At 33.1% G+C, this 18,621-nt stretch overlaps 1 protein-coding gene across 1 annotated transcript in view; it reads left to right on the top strand.

Annotated features, from left to right (window-relative positions):
• Nucleotides 1-18,621, top strand: part of LOC149083380 (uncharacterized) — a 126,449-nt gene that overhangs the window by 90,257 nt on the left and 17,571 nt on the right. Inside the window, exons 2-9 of the mRNA XM_089236652.1 lie at nt 3,842-3,913; nt 4,042-4,113; nt 8,069-8,140; nt 8,670-8,813; nt 11,157-11,228; nt 15,322-15,393; nt 17,015-17,083; nt 17,201-17,344. Coding sequence (XP_089092778.1) covers nt 3,842-3,913; nt 4,042-4,113; nt 8,069-8,140; nt 8,670-8,813; nt 11,157-11,228; nt 15,322-15,393; nt 17,015-17,083; nt 17,201-17,344 — 717 coding nt within the window. The remainder of the gene's footprint in view (nt 1-3,841; nt 3,914-4,041; nt 4,114-8,068; nt 8,141-8,669; nt 8,814-11,156; nt 11,229-15,321; nt 15,394-17,014; nt 17,084-17,200; nt 17,345-18,621) is intronic.

Below are 18,621 nucleotides of genomic sequence, written 5' to 3'. Positions count from 1 at the left end.
GAATTGATGAGAGGAATAATTACAAGAATGGTGAAACTTTCAGAGTCAAATCAGTTGTTTGATCCGTTTTTTCGTTGCACCACGGTCATTTTCTGCACACGAGGACTAATTAGACCGGGACCTACAATTTATTGCTGATTCCGAACTTCAGCCTTTCTTACTCACCGAGAGCTTGGTGCGCTAACTCCTCGGTGTGGGACTCCCTGCGGTAGCAATTTTTTTCTGCGGTCATGTCGCCGTATCAAATCAGTTGTAGCTGATATATTTTTGACTATTTATATATATATATATATATATCCTTTATTTTAATTTTGCAACCAAAACTACGACAACTGCATGACAATATTTTGGTAGGGCAATATATTGTCAAAAAAATGGAGAACGGATTATTCGTCGCCGTGACATAGCTCACGTATTTTCATAGGGTGCAGAGATGACTCGAAATTGTGTTGTTCTAGAGCTCCCTATTCGATAAATTTAATTATAGCGAAATCATGCTTAATATGCAAAAAATGCATAATCTAAAATGGATATATGCTACTCAATCGAGCATGCACCACGTAAAAATGCTTCTGGAGAATTTCCTACGAATCGGTTCATGCCGAGTGTATGTGTGACCTTAACGTCTTTAGGTTGGCAGAGTTATGTTTTTTTCGCGTTCCACTGGAGCTGTCATCTGTGTTCCATGGTTTGAACTGAAAATGGCAGATGATGAATTTCCGTGTATGGAAATAAAAATCGTGTCGATGCTTGCTTACATAACTCCTTCACCAAGAATGAAAGTCTGTTTTTTACTGCAAACAAAAACAATTTTAAATAACTTACATAACCATCAATATGTTGAGAGAAGTGAAATTTTTTTGAATTTAACGCATTATGATTATAGATAACGTGCAAAGATATCTTTTCCCCAAAATCCGTTGTGAATTATTCTTTCAATGATATTTTACATATTAAATATTTAATATCATGGTCTCGTTATGTGAACATGAGCTCTAGAAAAATTCTTAAAGTGAAAAAGTTTCCATATTGAATTTTTTTCCGAATTGCAAGCTTTTATGTGAAGAAATAAAATGTAGTTTTTATCGTTTAATGTGATTTTTTTGTCCTTCTTTTTCGGGGAAATGTACAACGTTATGTTTTGTGATCCTGGTGTTAGTGAGTTCGCGTAATATTAACAGGAAAACAATATCTTTTGACACCACTGTTTGTGACGTTGAATAGAATGCTTTAATGCCAGGAGAGGAGAAGTCCCATCAGTGGCAGCTGCCGTCTCTGCCAAGCGGCAAGATGATATATATTTCATTTTTCTACAATATCATAGAGAAAAAAGTTATTTAGACGAACAATCTTGTGTCCAACATTCAATCTGTTACGCACTTTTGTGACATTCTTCTTATTATTATCGTTGTTATTAATCGTTGCCCCCCCCCACCCGTTGACGCTGCCGCCTATACCCCCCCCCCCTTTTTAGCTTTTATACACATATATATAGAGTATATTCTCGGGATACTTTTCTAACTTAAGGGGAGTTACAACCATTCAGGCTTCGAAAAATAAATTTTTTATGAAATGACTTTGAGAAATAAGGCATTTCAATGTGAATCGAAGGAAAAAAAATTTCTAATCGGTAAATCGTTGCTTTCAAAATTAAAGAACAAAGAAATAATTGATAGTCAAAAAATATTTCAGGAAAAAAAACCCTTTTAAAACGTTTTTCTCAGCTTGCAGTTTATGGAACTTGCTTGTAATGTGTAAAAGAAAAAACACAACTGCATGAGAGTGTGAAAAATTGCTAACATTTTGTAGGGTTTTTTTTTTACACAATACGTGTTTAGCTGAGCGAACCTTCGTTTTGAAGATCCAAATATATATTTTTTAAGTTCTGTAAATTTTAAGAATATAAAACCCGCTAAAATTAAAAATTTCAATTCAGCATTAAAAATTTCTAAAATTCAAAAGTTCAATTCATCATTCAACAAACATTGCCAAAACTCTAGAATTTAACTCAGTTATCTATCTGAGGATGATGTCACTATCCGCTATCCATACGAAGGTTTTTAATCTTCGCATCAGGCAGCAGTTAAAAACCTTCGTCATGTTAATTACTACATTATAGAAAACAAAATAAAAATGAAATGATAAAAAAGTTAATATAAAAATATAAATAAGTGTGTAATGATAATAATAAATAATATATAAACTATTTGGTACGCCATTTTAGTTCTAACTGAAAGCAAAAAATAAAAAAAGAATATTGTTTTGCAAACAGTCAGTACATAATCTAACCCGATATGTGTTAAAACAGTGGGTTCTTAACCTTTTTTTCGCCCATGGCCCCCTGTGGACCATATTTTTTTGCTCGTGGTCCCACACCGTCTTAATCAGGGTCTTCCCCCCCCCCCAATTCAGAAGTTAAATCATTTCTTATTAAGTTCATTTTTTAATGTTTATTTTTTAACTTTGTGCGTTTTTTTTAAATTTATGTTTTAAAATCAGTCAAAGATCAGTTTAAGATCAATCTCCGGACCCACCCATCCCCCCCCCCAGATTGGAGTTTTTTGTGGTTGCTTTGTGTTGGGTCGCCTCAGCATCATGGCTCTCAGGAAAACGGATATTCCAGCGTTCCTATCATCAGCCCCCGCGACATGCCCGAGAAGGCCATGTTCCGGGTTACAAAAGATTCTGAAAGTATATATATATAGTCACTTTTTTCTCTTACCAATATTTTACATGAAAGCTTTATTTCTTCCCATTTGAAATTTTTTCAAAGTTCTCTGTGGCCCACCTTAGGAACCTGCCATAGCTCCCCCTTCCATTTTATCCCCGAGGCCCCCCTTGGAATATTCCAGTACACAAGGGGGTCACATGGCTCTAGGTTGAGAAACATTGCTTCAAAGTACCGTCACAGGCAATAAAATATTAGAGCATATTTTTCTCAGTGTAATTTTCAACGGCAAGATTCACATTATCAAAGTACTTAACTAACTTTACTATTTTATGCAATGAAATCAATTTCATTTAAATAATTTCCCTAATAATTATACAAATGGTAGAAAAGCTTAGGTTGCCTTGTCAAAACCCTTTGGTTATTTTTTTTTTCGAATGGATGTAGCAAAAAGAAAACAAATATTCAAGAATATATAACCCAGATTTATATCAATAATATATTTGAATTAATCGGAGAATAGATATACTACTTAAATATACAAATTTAGCATGTGAGGCGTGAGCATATTACACTTTTTTTTCAGTCGCGAAACCCACTTCCGTTAACTAAAAAAAATTCCAAATAAATTTCATAGGTTTTTCTAGAATAAACCTTTATCTTGGGGTTCTCGACCATGGTTTTTATAAGCGTGAATTAACCCCCCAGATTGTTGGCTGTATACGCCACTTGGTCTCGAGTCAGTATACGCCGAAAAATTTAAGAATACCGTAATGCGTAAATCGATGGCTCTTATCACTAAGTATGATTTACTAGGAAAATACCTTTCTTTTGGTTTAAAATTAAAAAGAAAATCGCAAAGACGTATAAGTCAAATATATAATTAATGTAAGTCATCTACTCACATATGATGTAAAACCTGAAATATTCATGCATATAGCAGAAAATGTATAACAGAATTTTTCCGAAATTTAATTCATACGAACTTTGGTGAGTAACAAGTATACTGTATTTTACACCCGAATACTACTATACAACCACATGTATTGTACATTCACCAATATGCAGAATTCTTGAATTTCAATTACGAATATGATTTGTGTGTTATGTTATTACGTAAATGTATTAAAGTTCACGAATACAGAAATATTCATCTATTTTTATTTTTCGTAGATATCTTGCCGACAATAACATCTCGAGTATCCCGGATTTTTCTTTCCGACATCTGACGCACCTGATTGAACTGTGAGTACGAGAACATGTGCAAATACGAAAAATATGCATTCAAATATATTCTGTATGTATGATTTTGTTAGGAAAATACGGTTATACTATGGTTTCTGAGTATTAATTTTTATTGTTTTTTCACCCAGAAATCTCGCAAACAACAACATTTCTCACATCTCCGTCAACGCTTTCACTGGGCTATCGAAATTGAAATCTCTGTGAGTATACGACGATTCAAATGCATATACACATACACAACCATTCATTCATATTAATTACATTCTACATTCTAGTTTTAGAGTTTATTTTCAGTGGGGATTGTTCTAATAGTTTTCATAATGCCTGAAACAAGTTATTATCTCAGCGACTGACGCATTGTTTGTGACAGTGTGATAATACTATCAATTTAAATTTTTTGAAGCACAGATTTCCATGAGAAATTTTTTAGTTAAAAAGTTTTGCATACATAAAAACTTGTGGAGGATGCATAGCAAAGTGCCTTTGTCCTGGAATAACTCGTGAACCGTTTATCCTAGAAGCATACTTCCAATCGGGAAAAAATGCCAAAATAACTATATCATTCCTATTACGAGGGGTTGTACAGTTATTAAAATAAAAAAATTAATTATTTTTATTTTTATTGACGAACGGCTTAGGTCTTCTGAAAAATGCTCAACGATGGTTAAAAGAAACGAATAGAATGCTCGGTTTCATTCTTAAAAAGGTCTCTAATGTTCTCTTTAAGTCATTCTTCCACTTTTTTCGGAACTTAGTTTGTCCTGGATTAGAGTATGCTATAAGGTTTTGGAAGTCCCACCTATAGAGGCACATTGACATAGTTGAGGGGGGTTGCAAAGAAGAGCTACGCGTGCTCTTATTGACACACAAGGCTTGAGCTATAAAGACTTGATTTCTTTAATATGTTTACATTGGAGGAACGCAGGTGTCTGGGGGATATGATCGAAGTTTAAAATTTTCAACGGGATGGATTGGATGGACCATGAGTTATTAATATACCGTCTATCGACTGCTTCAGCAAGGAAACATCAGTATAGTTTAGTAAGGGACGACGCCAGGTTCTGGTGTATCAGCGAGTTTTTCTCTAATACGGTTATCAATAGATGGAATAGCTTACCTCCGGGGGTCGGTGAATTTATAACACGATTAACACGTTTAAAAAAGTATACACATTGGGATAAATTGAGAAACTATCTATAGTTACATAAGGCAACCATAATCTTATCTATGGGCAGTGCATTATATAGTATTAAATATTTTCGACAAAAATATGCTTTTATCCTGGGTTGCTGTATTTTAATTATATTTGACATCGATATTTTTTATCGGCATCTTGTTTGAGCCACCTCGTTGGACAATTTGTCTGATGTGGCCCTTGTGTTTTTATTAGTATTTGGTCACCCGCAAACATAAAGTTGTTGACCTGCCCCCCTCCCCCCGATCCTAACAAAAAAATCTAGGTTTTTAAGTGCAATATTCGCTGAGATATTTTTGAATTCGAAAATCAATGAAAATGAAGGAAATAACTTTTTAAACAACTAACAAGCTCATTCTACTCTTCATATTCTGTTATTTTTTTTGCCTCATTTTCAGCAATTTTCGAATTAAAATATCTCAGCGAATATTGTACTTGAAAACATGAATATTTTTTTGGGGGGGGGGGTGGCTTAGGATGTATACAGGGCAAAAGCTTTCTCTAATTGGTTTTTGGGACAGGATGAACAAACAAAAAGTTTGGTTTTTATATTTCAATACCGATATTTGCTATATTGTATATTTTTTGCAATATGAATGACGCATCTGAGGTATACGTGTTATTTGGATACGTTTTTCCAATTGCAAGTATGTTTCTAGGATCCACGGTTCGCTAGTTATTCCAAAATAAAGGAACGTTCCTGTTCACCCTGTACTAAGATCTTTCACACATTGAAAGTGTTACTCGAATACTTTTAGGAATAGAGAATGGCAAATTTTCAAGAAAAAATATTTATCTTCTAAAAGTATACGTATGTCACACATTAATAAATCCTCTTTCTGTAAACTTTATGATGACATCTCGTACCATGAGAAGGAGTTATCAACGAAATCGAATTCTTGAATTTAGTAACGACTGTTTTTCTGGAAAATTTAAAATATATATATGTTACGGTAAATGTGGCAAATTCGGTAATAAAACATGATCGCCAGCTATTATGCATGGTCACTAACCATTTTTGGTAAGTTTGATAAATTTTGTTCTTATATGTTATACATTTACTGGTATTATACATAATTATTAATTAATATTGTTAGGCATGGTAAATCGTGAATTAATTACTTCAAATATTATGTACAAACTTCTGTTTCGGATGATGAATTGGATCGGCAATGTTGGTTGTGTTGGCATGTGATGAAAGCCAACACGATATCAGACTGATAATAACGTTTATGTTTTTCATTTTTTCACACCTGTTTTCCCTTTTATTCAATTCTTTTATGACGAATTACGTATGGTACACGTATCACACATGGACGAAATGAATAAACTGATTGAATAAACTGATTAATAGACAGAGAGAAGAGATATTGAATAATTTTCTTCATATATACCAGACTTACCAACTTCATTTAGGAATTATGCATAATCACCGGTAAACATAATAAATATAGTGAAATTTATCAAACCTGCCGAGATGATTGATAATTATGCATTATCGTAATACTATATACAATGGAATGATAAAATTTAAAACCAAAGAATTAATAAATATGAATATGAAAGAAATCATGCAGGGTCGACATTTGGGGGTGTCGGGGGTGCCGTTGCCCTCCCCCCTGGCTTTTGAAAATACACTAAAAATGGTGTATATATATATATATATACACACACACACATATATATAAATATATATATATATATATACACACGTACATTCAGTACATTGTTCTTCCCCCCCCCCGGAGAAAGTTGAATGACATTCCTGAAATCATGCCGGAATATCAGTTTAATTATAAAACCTTATCCAGTATCTCGAGTAACGTGATGAATGCATGTTATGGCAAAATACGGGTGTGTGACTCACATATTTTGCCATAAAAATTTAAATAAAATAAGTGTTATAAGGAAAAAAGCGAATAAATTATTATCAGTCTTGTAATATTAGCTTTCTTCACATTTATAAACATAATTACCACATCACTAATCGAATCCATCATCCTATACTGAAGTGTGAGCAAAATGTACGGAAACTTACATTTGTTAACTTATATTTGAAAGTAATCCATTGTCGATTTATCATAATCACGAAATACGAGCTGGGGATTATTCACAATCACTGGTAAATGTGATAAATTCTCAAAATTTATCAAACTTGTCGGTGGTTATGCATTTAATGATTTATCACATTTTTCGTAACAAATATAATACTAACACTCCATTGTTTGAAGTTCATTAAATTATTAGTATACAGTAATACACAGGGTGTCCCATAAAATGGTAAATAGCTTAAAAATTCATAAAAATTAAAGGAATCATAAAAAATTAATACAGGTTGCGTAAGAGTTATTCACACGAAATGGATTTTTTTTAGACAGAAAAAATTCAATTTTTGTCGAGAGATGGCGCTGTACAAGCTAAATCACTGAAAATATGAAAATCAGAATCCTATAAAATGCAGGGTGTACGATTAACGGCTCATTTCTGAATTTTTCGGTTACGGGCGCTTGCTTGAAGTTTTCATTGTGATGGAATATCGGTGGGAAGTTCTATTGGTGAAGTTGTTTTACCTCTGCCACGAATCACTCACTACTTTACGAACGTTTCGGACACAGAAGAGATTGAAGAAAGATCTAGGTCCAATCACTCCTGTCAGACTTTCCTGTAGCACCCTGTTTCGACAAAACTGCTAAACAACTTTTTTTGTATACCAAAGAAAAAAATCCCCTTCGTGAGAATAACTTTTTCGCAAACCGTTGTGTTCAAATATACTAATTCCTTCAATTTTTATGAATTTTCAAACTACTTACGAATTTACGGGACACCCTGTACAGTAGTTATTCATGAATTTTTTTTGCCTCGACATTGAAAGTCTTGGAAGATGTCATAAAAATGATAGAAACAATTTTCGAGAAACCCACGTACCCTACTCTAATTAGCTGTTCATATCTCCGAACCAGATCTCTACAAAACAACAAGCTTTCTCAAGTTCCTGCTTTGGCATTGAAGCCACTCACATCACTAGAAGTCTTGTAAGTACCGTCGTAAAATCCTTTTTCTTTTACGTATCACATTTCCTAGATATTTATGGGCTATTACTGTCATATTAGAAAGGCTATCATGGAATAATTGATTACGAATAATTGCATTAACACTCATTAGTTGTACTTTATACTATACACAGTTTTTCTTTTCCGAATCGCGATACAGATCTATATCAGATTGTAACGAAATGGATCGTAAATGACTTCAGACATGTCGTTTCGTGAGACAAAACTGGATCTAACAATATAATTAACAACAATTTATGGCATTATTGGTAGTTCTTTTAGCAAGAGTCTAGTCAGATTATGAGTTCGGAATATAAATGTTATATCACCGAGAAACTTTTAGATTTTTTTATGCTTAAAAATTAGTTTTGACAGGATTATACCAATTTCTTGTATCGCATATTGTTGACATTTTTTGGATTCTCGGATCAAACATGTTGTAGAGATTGCCAAGTCCCATTGAGTTTTTAGTGTTGTGTGTGTGTTTGAGTGTTTTTCTTTCCTTCTTCAGCCACCTCGACGACAATCAGCTAACATCGTTGCTCCCTGGGACATTCAAGTCATTAAAGAGATTGCAAAAGCTCTGGCTCAACGGAAACCAACTTCAACAAGTACCTGCGGAAACTCTGGCTGATCTGCCGGAACTGGAAGCTCTGTGAGTTGAATACCAAGAAGCTCTCTTGCCCCCTCTTTTCCCGACTTCAAACTTACTATTTTCTTTATTTTTATTCCCATTTCCTTACTTCAGTATCTAATCCTATACGAATGGGCTCTCGTTGTTTTTTTTTTTTTTTTCATACATAAAATCCCATTAGCTGTTGAAGGTACGGCTTTTCAAAGATTTATCTATTTTACGAGTTTCACTTTCTAAAGTCTAGTTCTCTTCTATCCAGCAGAGGAAACAACTTATTCAGTTGCAAAACACAGTGAAACTGATTGTGACTTATATAAATTACAAAATACGTAGCCGTATTTGACGTGAATGCTTTAAAATAACTGTTATGTTACGAATTTGTATTGGTGCGTCAATATTGATACGCCGCCATAGAATAAATAGAATATGAAATGATAAAACCCTTAGAAGAAATGCCAAACAAGGAAAGACTATAACTGCGATGATGCTATTGGTATATTACATGTATGCATATGCAGATTTTAATCTCAAATCAGCTATTTTCGTTGTTGTAACTTTCGTTTTAGCTGCAGTGATGGGAGGAAATTAGACCTTTTTGATGAGCACTGATTAGTGACGATTGGCTGTATGTCCCACTGTAGTTTCAATGCAACATGGCCAACTTTGGATGTGTACATCATTCCACCAAGTGTAGAATATACAGAACCGAGAGAATTTCACACGCATCACTGCAAAATACATTCAACAAACATTTTGATTCTTTTATATTTAAGCACAAATAAATTAACTTTCAAATAATTTCTAAATTTCGATTGAAGATCATAATTAAATAAATGCAATATACAGTGAAATCTCGATAGAACGATAGTCAGCAGACCAAGAAGTGTATCATTGTGGATCAATTGTCATTATGTCGAGAGGCAACATCATCACGTGCCACCAAATTTATGCTTTTGTCGACATCTTTTATAAATCAGCGTTGTTAGCAACATCTCAAGTATTTCGTATACAAGGCACTCTCGGGAGAACGAAAGCAAGTGATGAAATAAAAATTGCAGTCGAACTTAGTTAATTCGAAGTCCAGTCACTGAACAAAATTCGAATTATCTAATTAATACATCCTCGATCTGTAATATGACTGCAAATTGCAACATAATCACCTTCACGTAGGTTAATAATTATCAATTACAAAATTTTTTTATCATTTGAGTTACGAAACTGTGTTTCCCACATTTTAATAATTTATAATTTTGATAAATAGAACTTAGCTGTGCATTATTTCACCATTCTGGATTCAGCAGAATTTCTTGACCATTCAAAGCCTGTTAACAGTTCATGATCATCCGTTATGAAACTGTTTCCCAAATTTTGCTTATCATTCTTATCAAGGAAATATATACTTTCATTAACGTTTTTTTAATCTGAAGTTTCAGATACCTCCTTTGCTTTTAACGACGATAAAAAAATTCAGATTTTTGAATGTTACACCTTGTTCTATAGGTTGTAAAGTATAATCGGTATCAAGTGGTACCCATTCTCAATGCACTCCAGCTGAACAGTGTTAAAATGAGCATCAAATCATTATCCAACAAAGAGCAGAGGAAAAAGGGAATGTTCGAATTTTTATTAGTATTTATATAAAAACTCGTTGTTTAACAACTTGATCGAGAAAAGCAAAGTCTGGCTTCTCTTGTAGAATTTTTCCAAACTAAATTTGCTCATACGAAAATTAGGATTTTTTTCATCCATCTTCAAGTTATCCAAAAAATTCGAAAAAGTGAATTAAACAAGAAATTTTTACATTTAATTATACAGAAAACTCAAGGGAAGTTCGTAAAAGGTTGAATTATCAAAAATTTTCGAATTAACCAAGTTCCACTGTATGTTCAAGATGATTTTGAGCGATGTGAAAAATATCACAGTAATGGTTTCAAAATCTCTCGAAAAAATATCTTTAGAAAGGAATTTATCGTTGCAAGGATACCGTTACATCGAGAGGAGTTTAACATTAGACTAACTTCAAATAAGGTTTGAAAAAATATCTTTCTAGTGAGTTTACACAATAAGCATTTGAAAAATCATGTGAAGTGTATGATAGTTCATTGCACAGTGCGACTATTTTCCTACTAACAAAAGTTTTTTTTTTGAAGGGTAAAGCTATTACATTTTATGCTGATATGATGTTAATCTTGAAATTATATTTATTTGAACAGTATTAATTGATTTATAGAATTGTACATTCACAAATGTACGTATGTTACGGCCAAAGTCTAAAGTTTGGCAGCTTTGCATATTGGCCACAACAGTTATGGACATAATTTTAAAAAACATACAGACTAATTCTCTTTTTGTTATTGGATATAGAAACTTGGGTGAAAACAGGATACAAAGAATTCCGGACAACACCTTCAGAAATTCGTCTAAACTTCAAATTCTGTAAGTTTCTATTCGTATTTCCATGTTAACATGCATTTTTAATTCGCAATGTAGAAAAAAAATTATTCTAGGCATTGAAAAACCCCATTCCAATCGTTTTGGGAATTTTCTCTATCTCAAGTGTTTTTCCATCCTGCGGAATATTAGCATTGTTGTCATTCCAGGAAATCGATTTCGATAAATAATGAATTTCAATATCACACATTCAATTCACGTAACCTGTGAAAAAAACATTTCGAGGGAAGAGATGTTCAGAAACATCACGAAATCATAAATGAAGATAAATTGACTTCAGTATAGCAATCACGATGAGCAAACATTTGCAATCAGATTCTTTTTCTAACGTAAAAAATACTTCGATACATTAAAATATAGCAAATACATTCCAGAGAAAATATTCCCAATATAAAAAAAATCTTATATACTTTTTCAAGCTTTTAAAATATGTTACTTATATTTCGAATATTTTACTGGGAAAAAAAGTGTCATTTTTCAGGATTTCTCACACTTTATAACATCTAAAGTTCTTCATACTTTTAAAATATTTTTTTTATACCCTTGATCCTTATTGTGAGCTTAAAAATGATTTATTCAAAAGCTCGATAAATAGTAAAAAAAAGTAAAAAAAGGGAAAGAGTGATTTATATCTTTCTAGAATCGCATTTATCATTCCAACGTACAAACATAGAAATGCGACTGGTTCCCTTACCGTGAATGAGAGGAACTGATAATGCTTTTTCTTTCATGGGTATTTTACATGCAATGCTTTATATGCGGGCGTATAAGTATCAAGGAGGGAAAATCGGAAAAAGAAGGGACTATATATTCACTTAAAATTGCATCAGCCACAAAAACAATTTATTACTTTATTTTTTAGAAAATTTTGATGAATTGCTTTCTGCGATTATATATCTCTTACTATTCCTTCATTTCGATACCTTATAACGATATACAATAATATAATACAATAATACAATAATATTCCCACATTTTATATCAAAGTCTGGTTTATTTTTACCCCACATGATTCATGGCAGAGATATTTTACATAATAGTCACTTTTTGCATATATACCAAATGGGACCTGACTTGAACGATAGGCTACTTTAAAATTTTGTCAGAGCAGGGAAAGTGCCCCAAATGAGCAAAAAACTGCCTGGAAACAATGGTTTTTGGGCCTCAACAATCACTTTCCGAACGTTTACTTTGGTTACCGTGGTTCCCTAGCAATGCGTTTCAGACGTGCTTTATGCCTTTACAATGGTTTGTCACTTCTCTAATCCTGTTACCACATGTATAATAGTTTATGCCTTTATAATGGTTTGCCACTTTTTCAATCTTCCCAGTAATGAGACTTTTTGAATAGATGCTATAATCATTATATCAGCATCACTTTGGGGGTCAGGCAAAGGATGATCCCCATAGAAATCAGTGTTAAAACTGCCGATTTCACTGTAGAAATGCGGAAATTTGGTGGGGTTTTCCGCCACATCATTAATTTTAAAAATTTTATTGAATTCTAGATTTTTGAAACATTGAGTTCCCTTAGAGATATACGAAGCCCAGGAGATTAAATAGGAAGTAATTAGCCCTGGACCTACTTTTGCGTTGGATATCCATGCAATAACATTGATTTTTACTTTTTCCTTACATCTTCTCAAGCATGAAAATTAATGTCTCCGCGTATTATCTTTTAATATTCAACTGCATAAACTCATATAGTTTAGGATGTTTTAAAATTAATTATGGGCCCATAAAGTACATCGAAGAAATTCCACAGCTTTAACTAAGCATTTTTGAAAGCTAAAACAGGCAGATGAGTAACTTGAAGTTCAAAAGGGGGGGGGGGGAATTGAAATACTTAGCGCCCTTAAAAAAGGAAAAAAAGCATATTCATTTCTACGTTTCTTTAAATCTAGATTTGTTTCTTTCATGAGTCGCGCTGGAAGTCGCCATATATTGGTTAACTTAGACACGGTTTGCATGTCCCTCAAAGAAAGGGGGAAGTATCACGTGATCCAAAAAAGCCTCATTGAAGAAAACCCGGGCAGCGCCGGGTATTATAGCTAGTTAATTATAATAGTCGCGTAATATGGAACAAGGGTTCAAAATGTAGAAAACTAAGATTTATCAAAAATAATATTTAATAAATCTATGGCACACAATGAAAAATAAAAAATTCATATTTTTAATATTTGACGAATATGTTGGTGTCGTAGTCCATTTACAAAGGTCACTGATTCAGTCTTACTGCTCTGCCCCAGAACAATCAAGATAGACCCACAGAGAACGATACACACATTATTCCCGGATCTCTTCTTCTATCTTCCGAAACTTTCCGCTTGAAGAGGTATATTCTAGCTCAACTCAGATGGCACTTATAGTATTCCATATAACCCGACACGCAATATTTGAAAAAATAGCTTCTCATCTAACCGGAAGAAATTCGCTAGCTAACAAACGAGCATAGCACAATAAAATGCGATTATAGTGCTTTGTCTCAAATTATGAGGTATTCTTCCATTTCACCTCAAATAACTAGTAAACCGTTGGTTATAGAAACATACTAGAAGAATAGTATCTAAAAAAGATTAGAAAAAGTATTTGAATAACGTGCTCACATCTTACATGTGCCATTTATTTTACTAAGAGCCGTATATGTACCGAAATATAAAATTTAATTTTTCATACGGTCCCTTGCCCTCAGACTTCCAATCAGAAACTTATTGTCTTGTCACTCAACATAAAAAAATTCTATGTTCCTAAATGCAATATTCGCTGTCATATTGGAATTCAAAAGTCGATGAAAATGAGGGAAAGCAACATATGAAAAAAAAAACCGTGGAATGAACTTGTTCGTTAGTTTATGGGGTTCTCCCCCTCATTCTTAGCGATTTTCCAACTCACACATTTCGGTGAATATCTCAGTATCAAATAGATCATCAGTATCTCAAATATCTAACAAACTCATATCAATCGCAGTAATATGAGCACTTACAAGGAAAGGGTCCCAAGGTGTCGTCGTCAAGAAATTGTGAAAAAAAAATCAAACAAAATCACACATCATTCATCCCACCTAGAAATACATAAAAATGAAAAAACTTACGGTTGAGTGCAATTATTAAAGCCGCAAAAAATTATAAAAAAATTATAACAATTGGCTACTCATCACCTCGCGCGCTCCGTAACGATATCTATAAAAGACGACTTTTTGCTTTCTTTTCACTCTCTCCTTTTAGAAACTACAGTACAAAAAAAAGAAAAGAAATATAACTATTTCTTTTTTCTCTTTCTTTGTCTGCGCTGTACTTTATCTTGTGTTGTTTGAATGACGTCATTCTAATGTTAATTCTAGGGTTGCGGGAGTTTAAATTCATTCTTGGCCACTGTTGGCGTTCAAAATATTAATATTTAATTTTTTTCTTTTGGTTGGCCCATAATAATTCCAATGGGTTTTTTATATTTTTGTGCATATTTAAATGAGTAGAATCAGGGGTAATTTTTTCAAAGCTTTTTGAAGACGTCACCTTGGGATCCTTCCCTTGTTAGATACGTGGATTTTTTTTCTTCTTTTTTTTGAGTTCAGGAGAGACAGAGCAATAACTTTCTTATTGGAAGTTAGAGGAAGGGAACCGTATGAAAAAAAATTATGTTAGCATTACGAGGAAATAAGAAGGAAAAGATTTTAAAGCCATTAAGGTAGATGTTAAGGGAATAAGTTCAGAAGTTTTGAAGGCAATTATGGAGGCCTATTATATGTGGTTTTTCTTCCGAGTGGTGATGTAAGGGTGATATAAAATAATTCTCAATAAGTTATTAATTAAAAATTTAATTCTTTTTTATCAAACAGTTCGTGTGACTCATCATAAGTCTCCTCCTTTATATTTGCCTGTTATGGCTTCAGATTTTGTATAGTTGCATTTGTCTAAATTACTGCAAGTATCAGATAGGATGAGTGATCACTGATCACAAATCATTTATTCAGAAATAGAAAACGAAATATACCCGCAAAATTTCATGTATTTTTATGTATTTGTATTTTCTATATTTTCTTTTCAATAAAAATCATTATTCTTGTATTATTTGATATTAGAATGCTCCAAAGAAATGAGATCAGCCACGTAGGACCTTATGGACTTGATGGCTTGGAATCGTTGAAGGTTTTGTGAGTGCCAAAACTTATATTAGTATCATTTATTATTTTCATATTTAAAGTATCGTAATTAAAAAAATGAATGAATGAATGAATTAGAATGGAATCGAATTTGATTAAGAATTAAAATTTCTAATGATAGAGAAACTCATTTAGATAGGTCGAGTCTGACATTAGATATAGTAAAATATCAGGATATATTCTTCTGTTGTGCTTGGAAAATATTCAAAACCAGAATATTTTCCGTATGCTCATAATGTCCCTGCATTCAAATAATACAAAAGTATTATACAAGAATAACAGTATAATGATACACAAACCTAAAATATTTGTGGCCAAGTCAAAACCATTACAGAATATGCACATTTCTTTGAACTTAGACGCTTGGTAGAATAAATAAGATAGAAGAAGATATAATATAATGCCGATTCTATTTTAAAAGTCAGGGACCTCATAAATCTTTATGCTATCGATCTACACGAACATTATTTACTCCTTTCTTCCCTAAACGAATGACATTATGCGCAAAATGATGTTTTCCCCTCCCCCCTTCTTTTCAACATCTCACATGATTTAATAGTATTTCTTTTATATTTTAAGAGCCATTTAGTGTTGTTCTATTACGCGGAAAGAGCATATTATTTATCGCATTAGCATAAACTATATGACAGCCATTATACGAAAAGCGACAATTCCGCCAGGAAAAAAAACTTAAATATAAAAGAACCAGATGAAACAAATGTACGAAATATTTGGATCCCCCCCCCCTCTCAAATGCGTTATTCGACTTGATGCAAACACCCGAATTCAACTCAAACACTCTTCCCCCCGAACTTTACAACAGTACATACGTACATAGTTCACCATTTTGTTGTAACGTTCTAGTAGAAAAAGGGACGCCAGTCTTCTTGTATTCAGTATGTTTTGGCTAGACTCACATTCTCACATTGAAATGGGAGGAAAATTTACATAAATGAATTCCACAAGTTGGAGAGGAAAAACATTACAAAAGCGGGTGTAATAATTCTTTTTAAGTTAAATGTACGGAGATTGTAAAGTAAAAAAGAAAACTGGTGAAAAGTTCCGGAGCAAATGTTCCAGAAAAATCCAAAGAAAAACTTACACACGACAGGAAATGATAAAACACATTTAGTGAGAAGATAAACTTACTGTAAGAACGGGGGGAGGGGGGGGGGTCCTCTCTCTTTTTTGCAGTAAAAGAACAGCTATTATATATTATTATTATCATATCTAGAATTCATATGAGCATTACGCATTACTTTTTATATATAAATGGCTAGAGATAACATTAAATTTTATTTTTTCTTCATAAAAAACGTATACTGTTGCATATGATTACGTAGTAGAAAGTGAGTGGTGGGGCTGCTTTCCTGACATTGCTTTTTAGGGTCAACGTTTCGGATTTTTTCTACTTGGACAACATCCAAAGAAAAGAAGATATATAAAAAAATTAGATATTTTAAAAAGATATTTTAAAATAGAAATTTGTACAGTTATTTCCCTGACAGCATATCATTCCCATTTTTCTTTTGCTGGATTTCCATATGACATATCCCTCATTAGACTTGGCGTCAGTTTAGAATGTGTCAGAGTTTTTATCTCTCTTTTCCAGGGAAATTCATGACAACAAGTTGACGGAGTTGCCAAAATCTTTGTCGAGTCTATCAACTTTACGGGAACTGTAAGTCCGTCAACCGAAATGATACGTTTTATTTTAGAGGATTTTGTGTTTTATTTTTAGATCTGTCTAAATATTCGAATTTGATGCGTGTTTTAAAATATTAATCTTGTCCTGCAGGGTGTTTTCCGGGAATGCGATCAGTGAGTTATCGGATGCAGTGTTTAGGCAAAATCCGAAACTGACGCTATTGGAGATGGGTGGAAATCCCATTACATCCGTCGGCCCGATGACGTTCGCTTATCTCCCGAATTTGAAAAAACTGTAAGTGTTACGCTCGAATTCCATTAATTGAAAGTGAATTTTGCTATTTTTCAAACCCTCAAATGCTCTATTCCTTTTCTAGCTGATAGTTTTTTTCACAGTTAATGGCACGTATTAGAAAAAAAAAACAAAGACGGAATTTTAAAAAAATCTTTCATTTCTCTTGCCATTTAAAAAAATCTCTTTGTAATTGTGTCGCGTATGAAGGGCCTTATTAAAGACGTGCCAAAAGAAAGTGCCAAAAATCACATATAAAATAAATGAATTGAAGTAACACTACTTTCCAAATACAGTTCCCTCTACTCATTGTGATCATATAGGAACTCTAACTTTCTGATACCAATAACCGAACGATCACGATACCAATATCCAAAAAAATCCTGTTTGCGAGTACGGTGACCATACATCAAAGTTTGGTCAAATGGAACAAAAGGTAAACGGCTATTGGTAAAACGTTACAACTGTTTTTCTTTCCTACATAGTTTGTTGCAAAATGTTCAATCGTTAAATGTTTTTAATTCTAAAACGGCACTTTTTTCCCCTTAAACTAAAATCCCAATTTTTTTTTATTCAGCTATTGCGAGGCGTTAGAATGAAACTGTCTAATGTATAATCATGAATTAATTTTACAGGAATTTAATGTACAATACGTTTCATGGATCCCTTGCGAAAGCCTCTCGGAAAAAGAAATTTGAATCCAGTCAACTGAGAGAAAAACTGATCAAGAACTGAAGAAAATGGATTTATTTTGTCATACATTTGCCTTCACTATAGGAAGGCCATTGTAAAAGCAGCTCCACACGTACATAGATCACAACGAATACTACGAGCCGATCACGGAGTACGGAAATGTTTGCCAGCAAGGGGGCCAAATCTTCAGAATCCGCAAAAAAAATTGACGGAAAAAAAACTGATAGCATTACCGATAACTATAAACGAATTTTCTTATGTAATGATATCGGTCCGGTCCGTTCTTTGAAAAGTGATAACAATACCCAAATGATAACAATATCTGTGATTTTAATGGATGACGTCGACTGTATTTCTGTACCTTCTTTGTGATTCAAGAAAAAAATTTCGATTACAAACTTCAAGTTTAAAAAAAACTGCAAACAAAACATTTTTTAAAAAATTATCGAAATCGCAGCCACACGTGCTCTGCAACAGAGTGTTGTTGCATTAATTGAGACATCTACCAGGAAATCCAAAATATAAAATAGAAAGAATATGACCTCTGCACATAAAGTGAGATCATATTCTTTCTTTTATTTATTTAG

The sequence above is a fragment of the Pholcus phalangioides genome, unplaced genomic scaffold, assembly GCF_987345545.1.
Source record: "Pholcus phalangioides strain wild (caught in Gottingen) unplaced genomic scaffold, Ppha-v1.0 ptg000009l_1, whole genome shotgun sequence".
Lineage (NCBI taxonomy): Eukaryota > Metazoa > Arthropoda > Arachnida > Araneae > Pholcidae > Pholcus > Pholcus phalangioides.
Note: the sequence above shows the minus strand (reverse complement) of the source record. Positions and strands in the feature narration are given on the sequence as shown.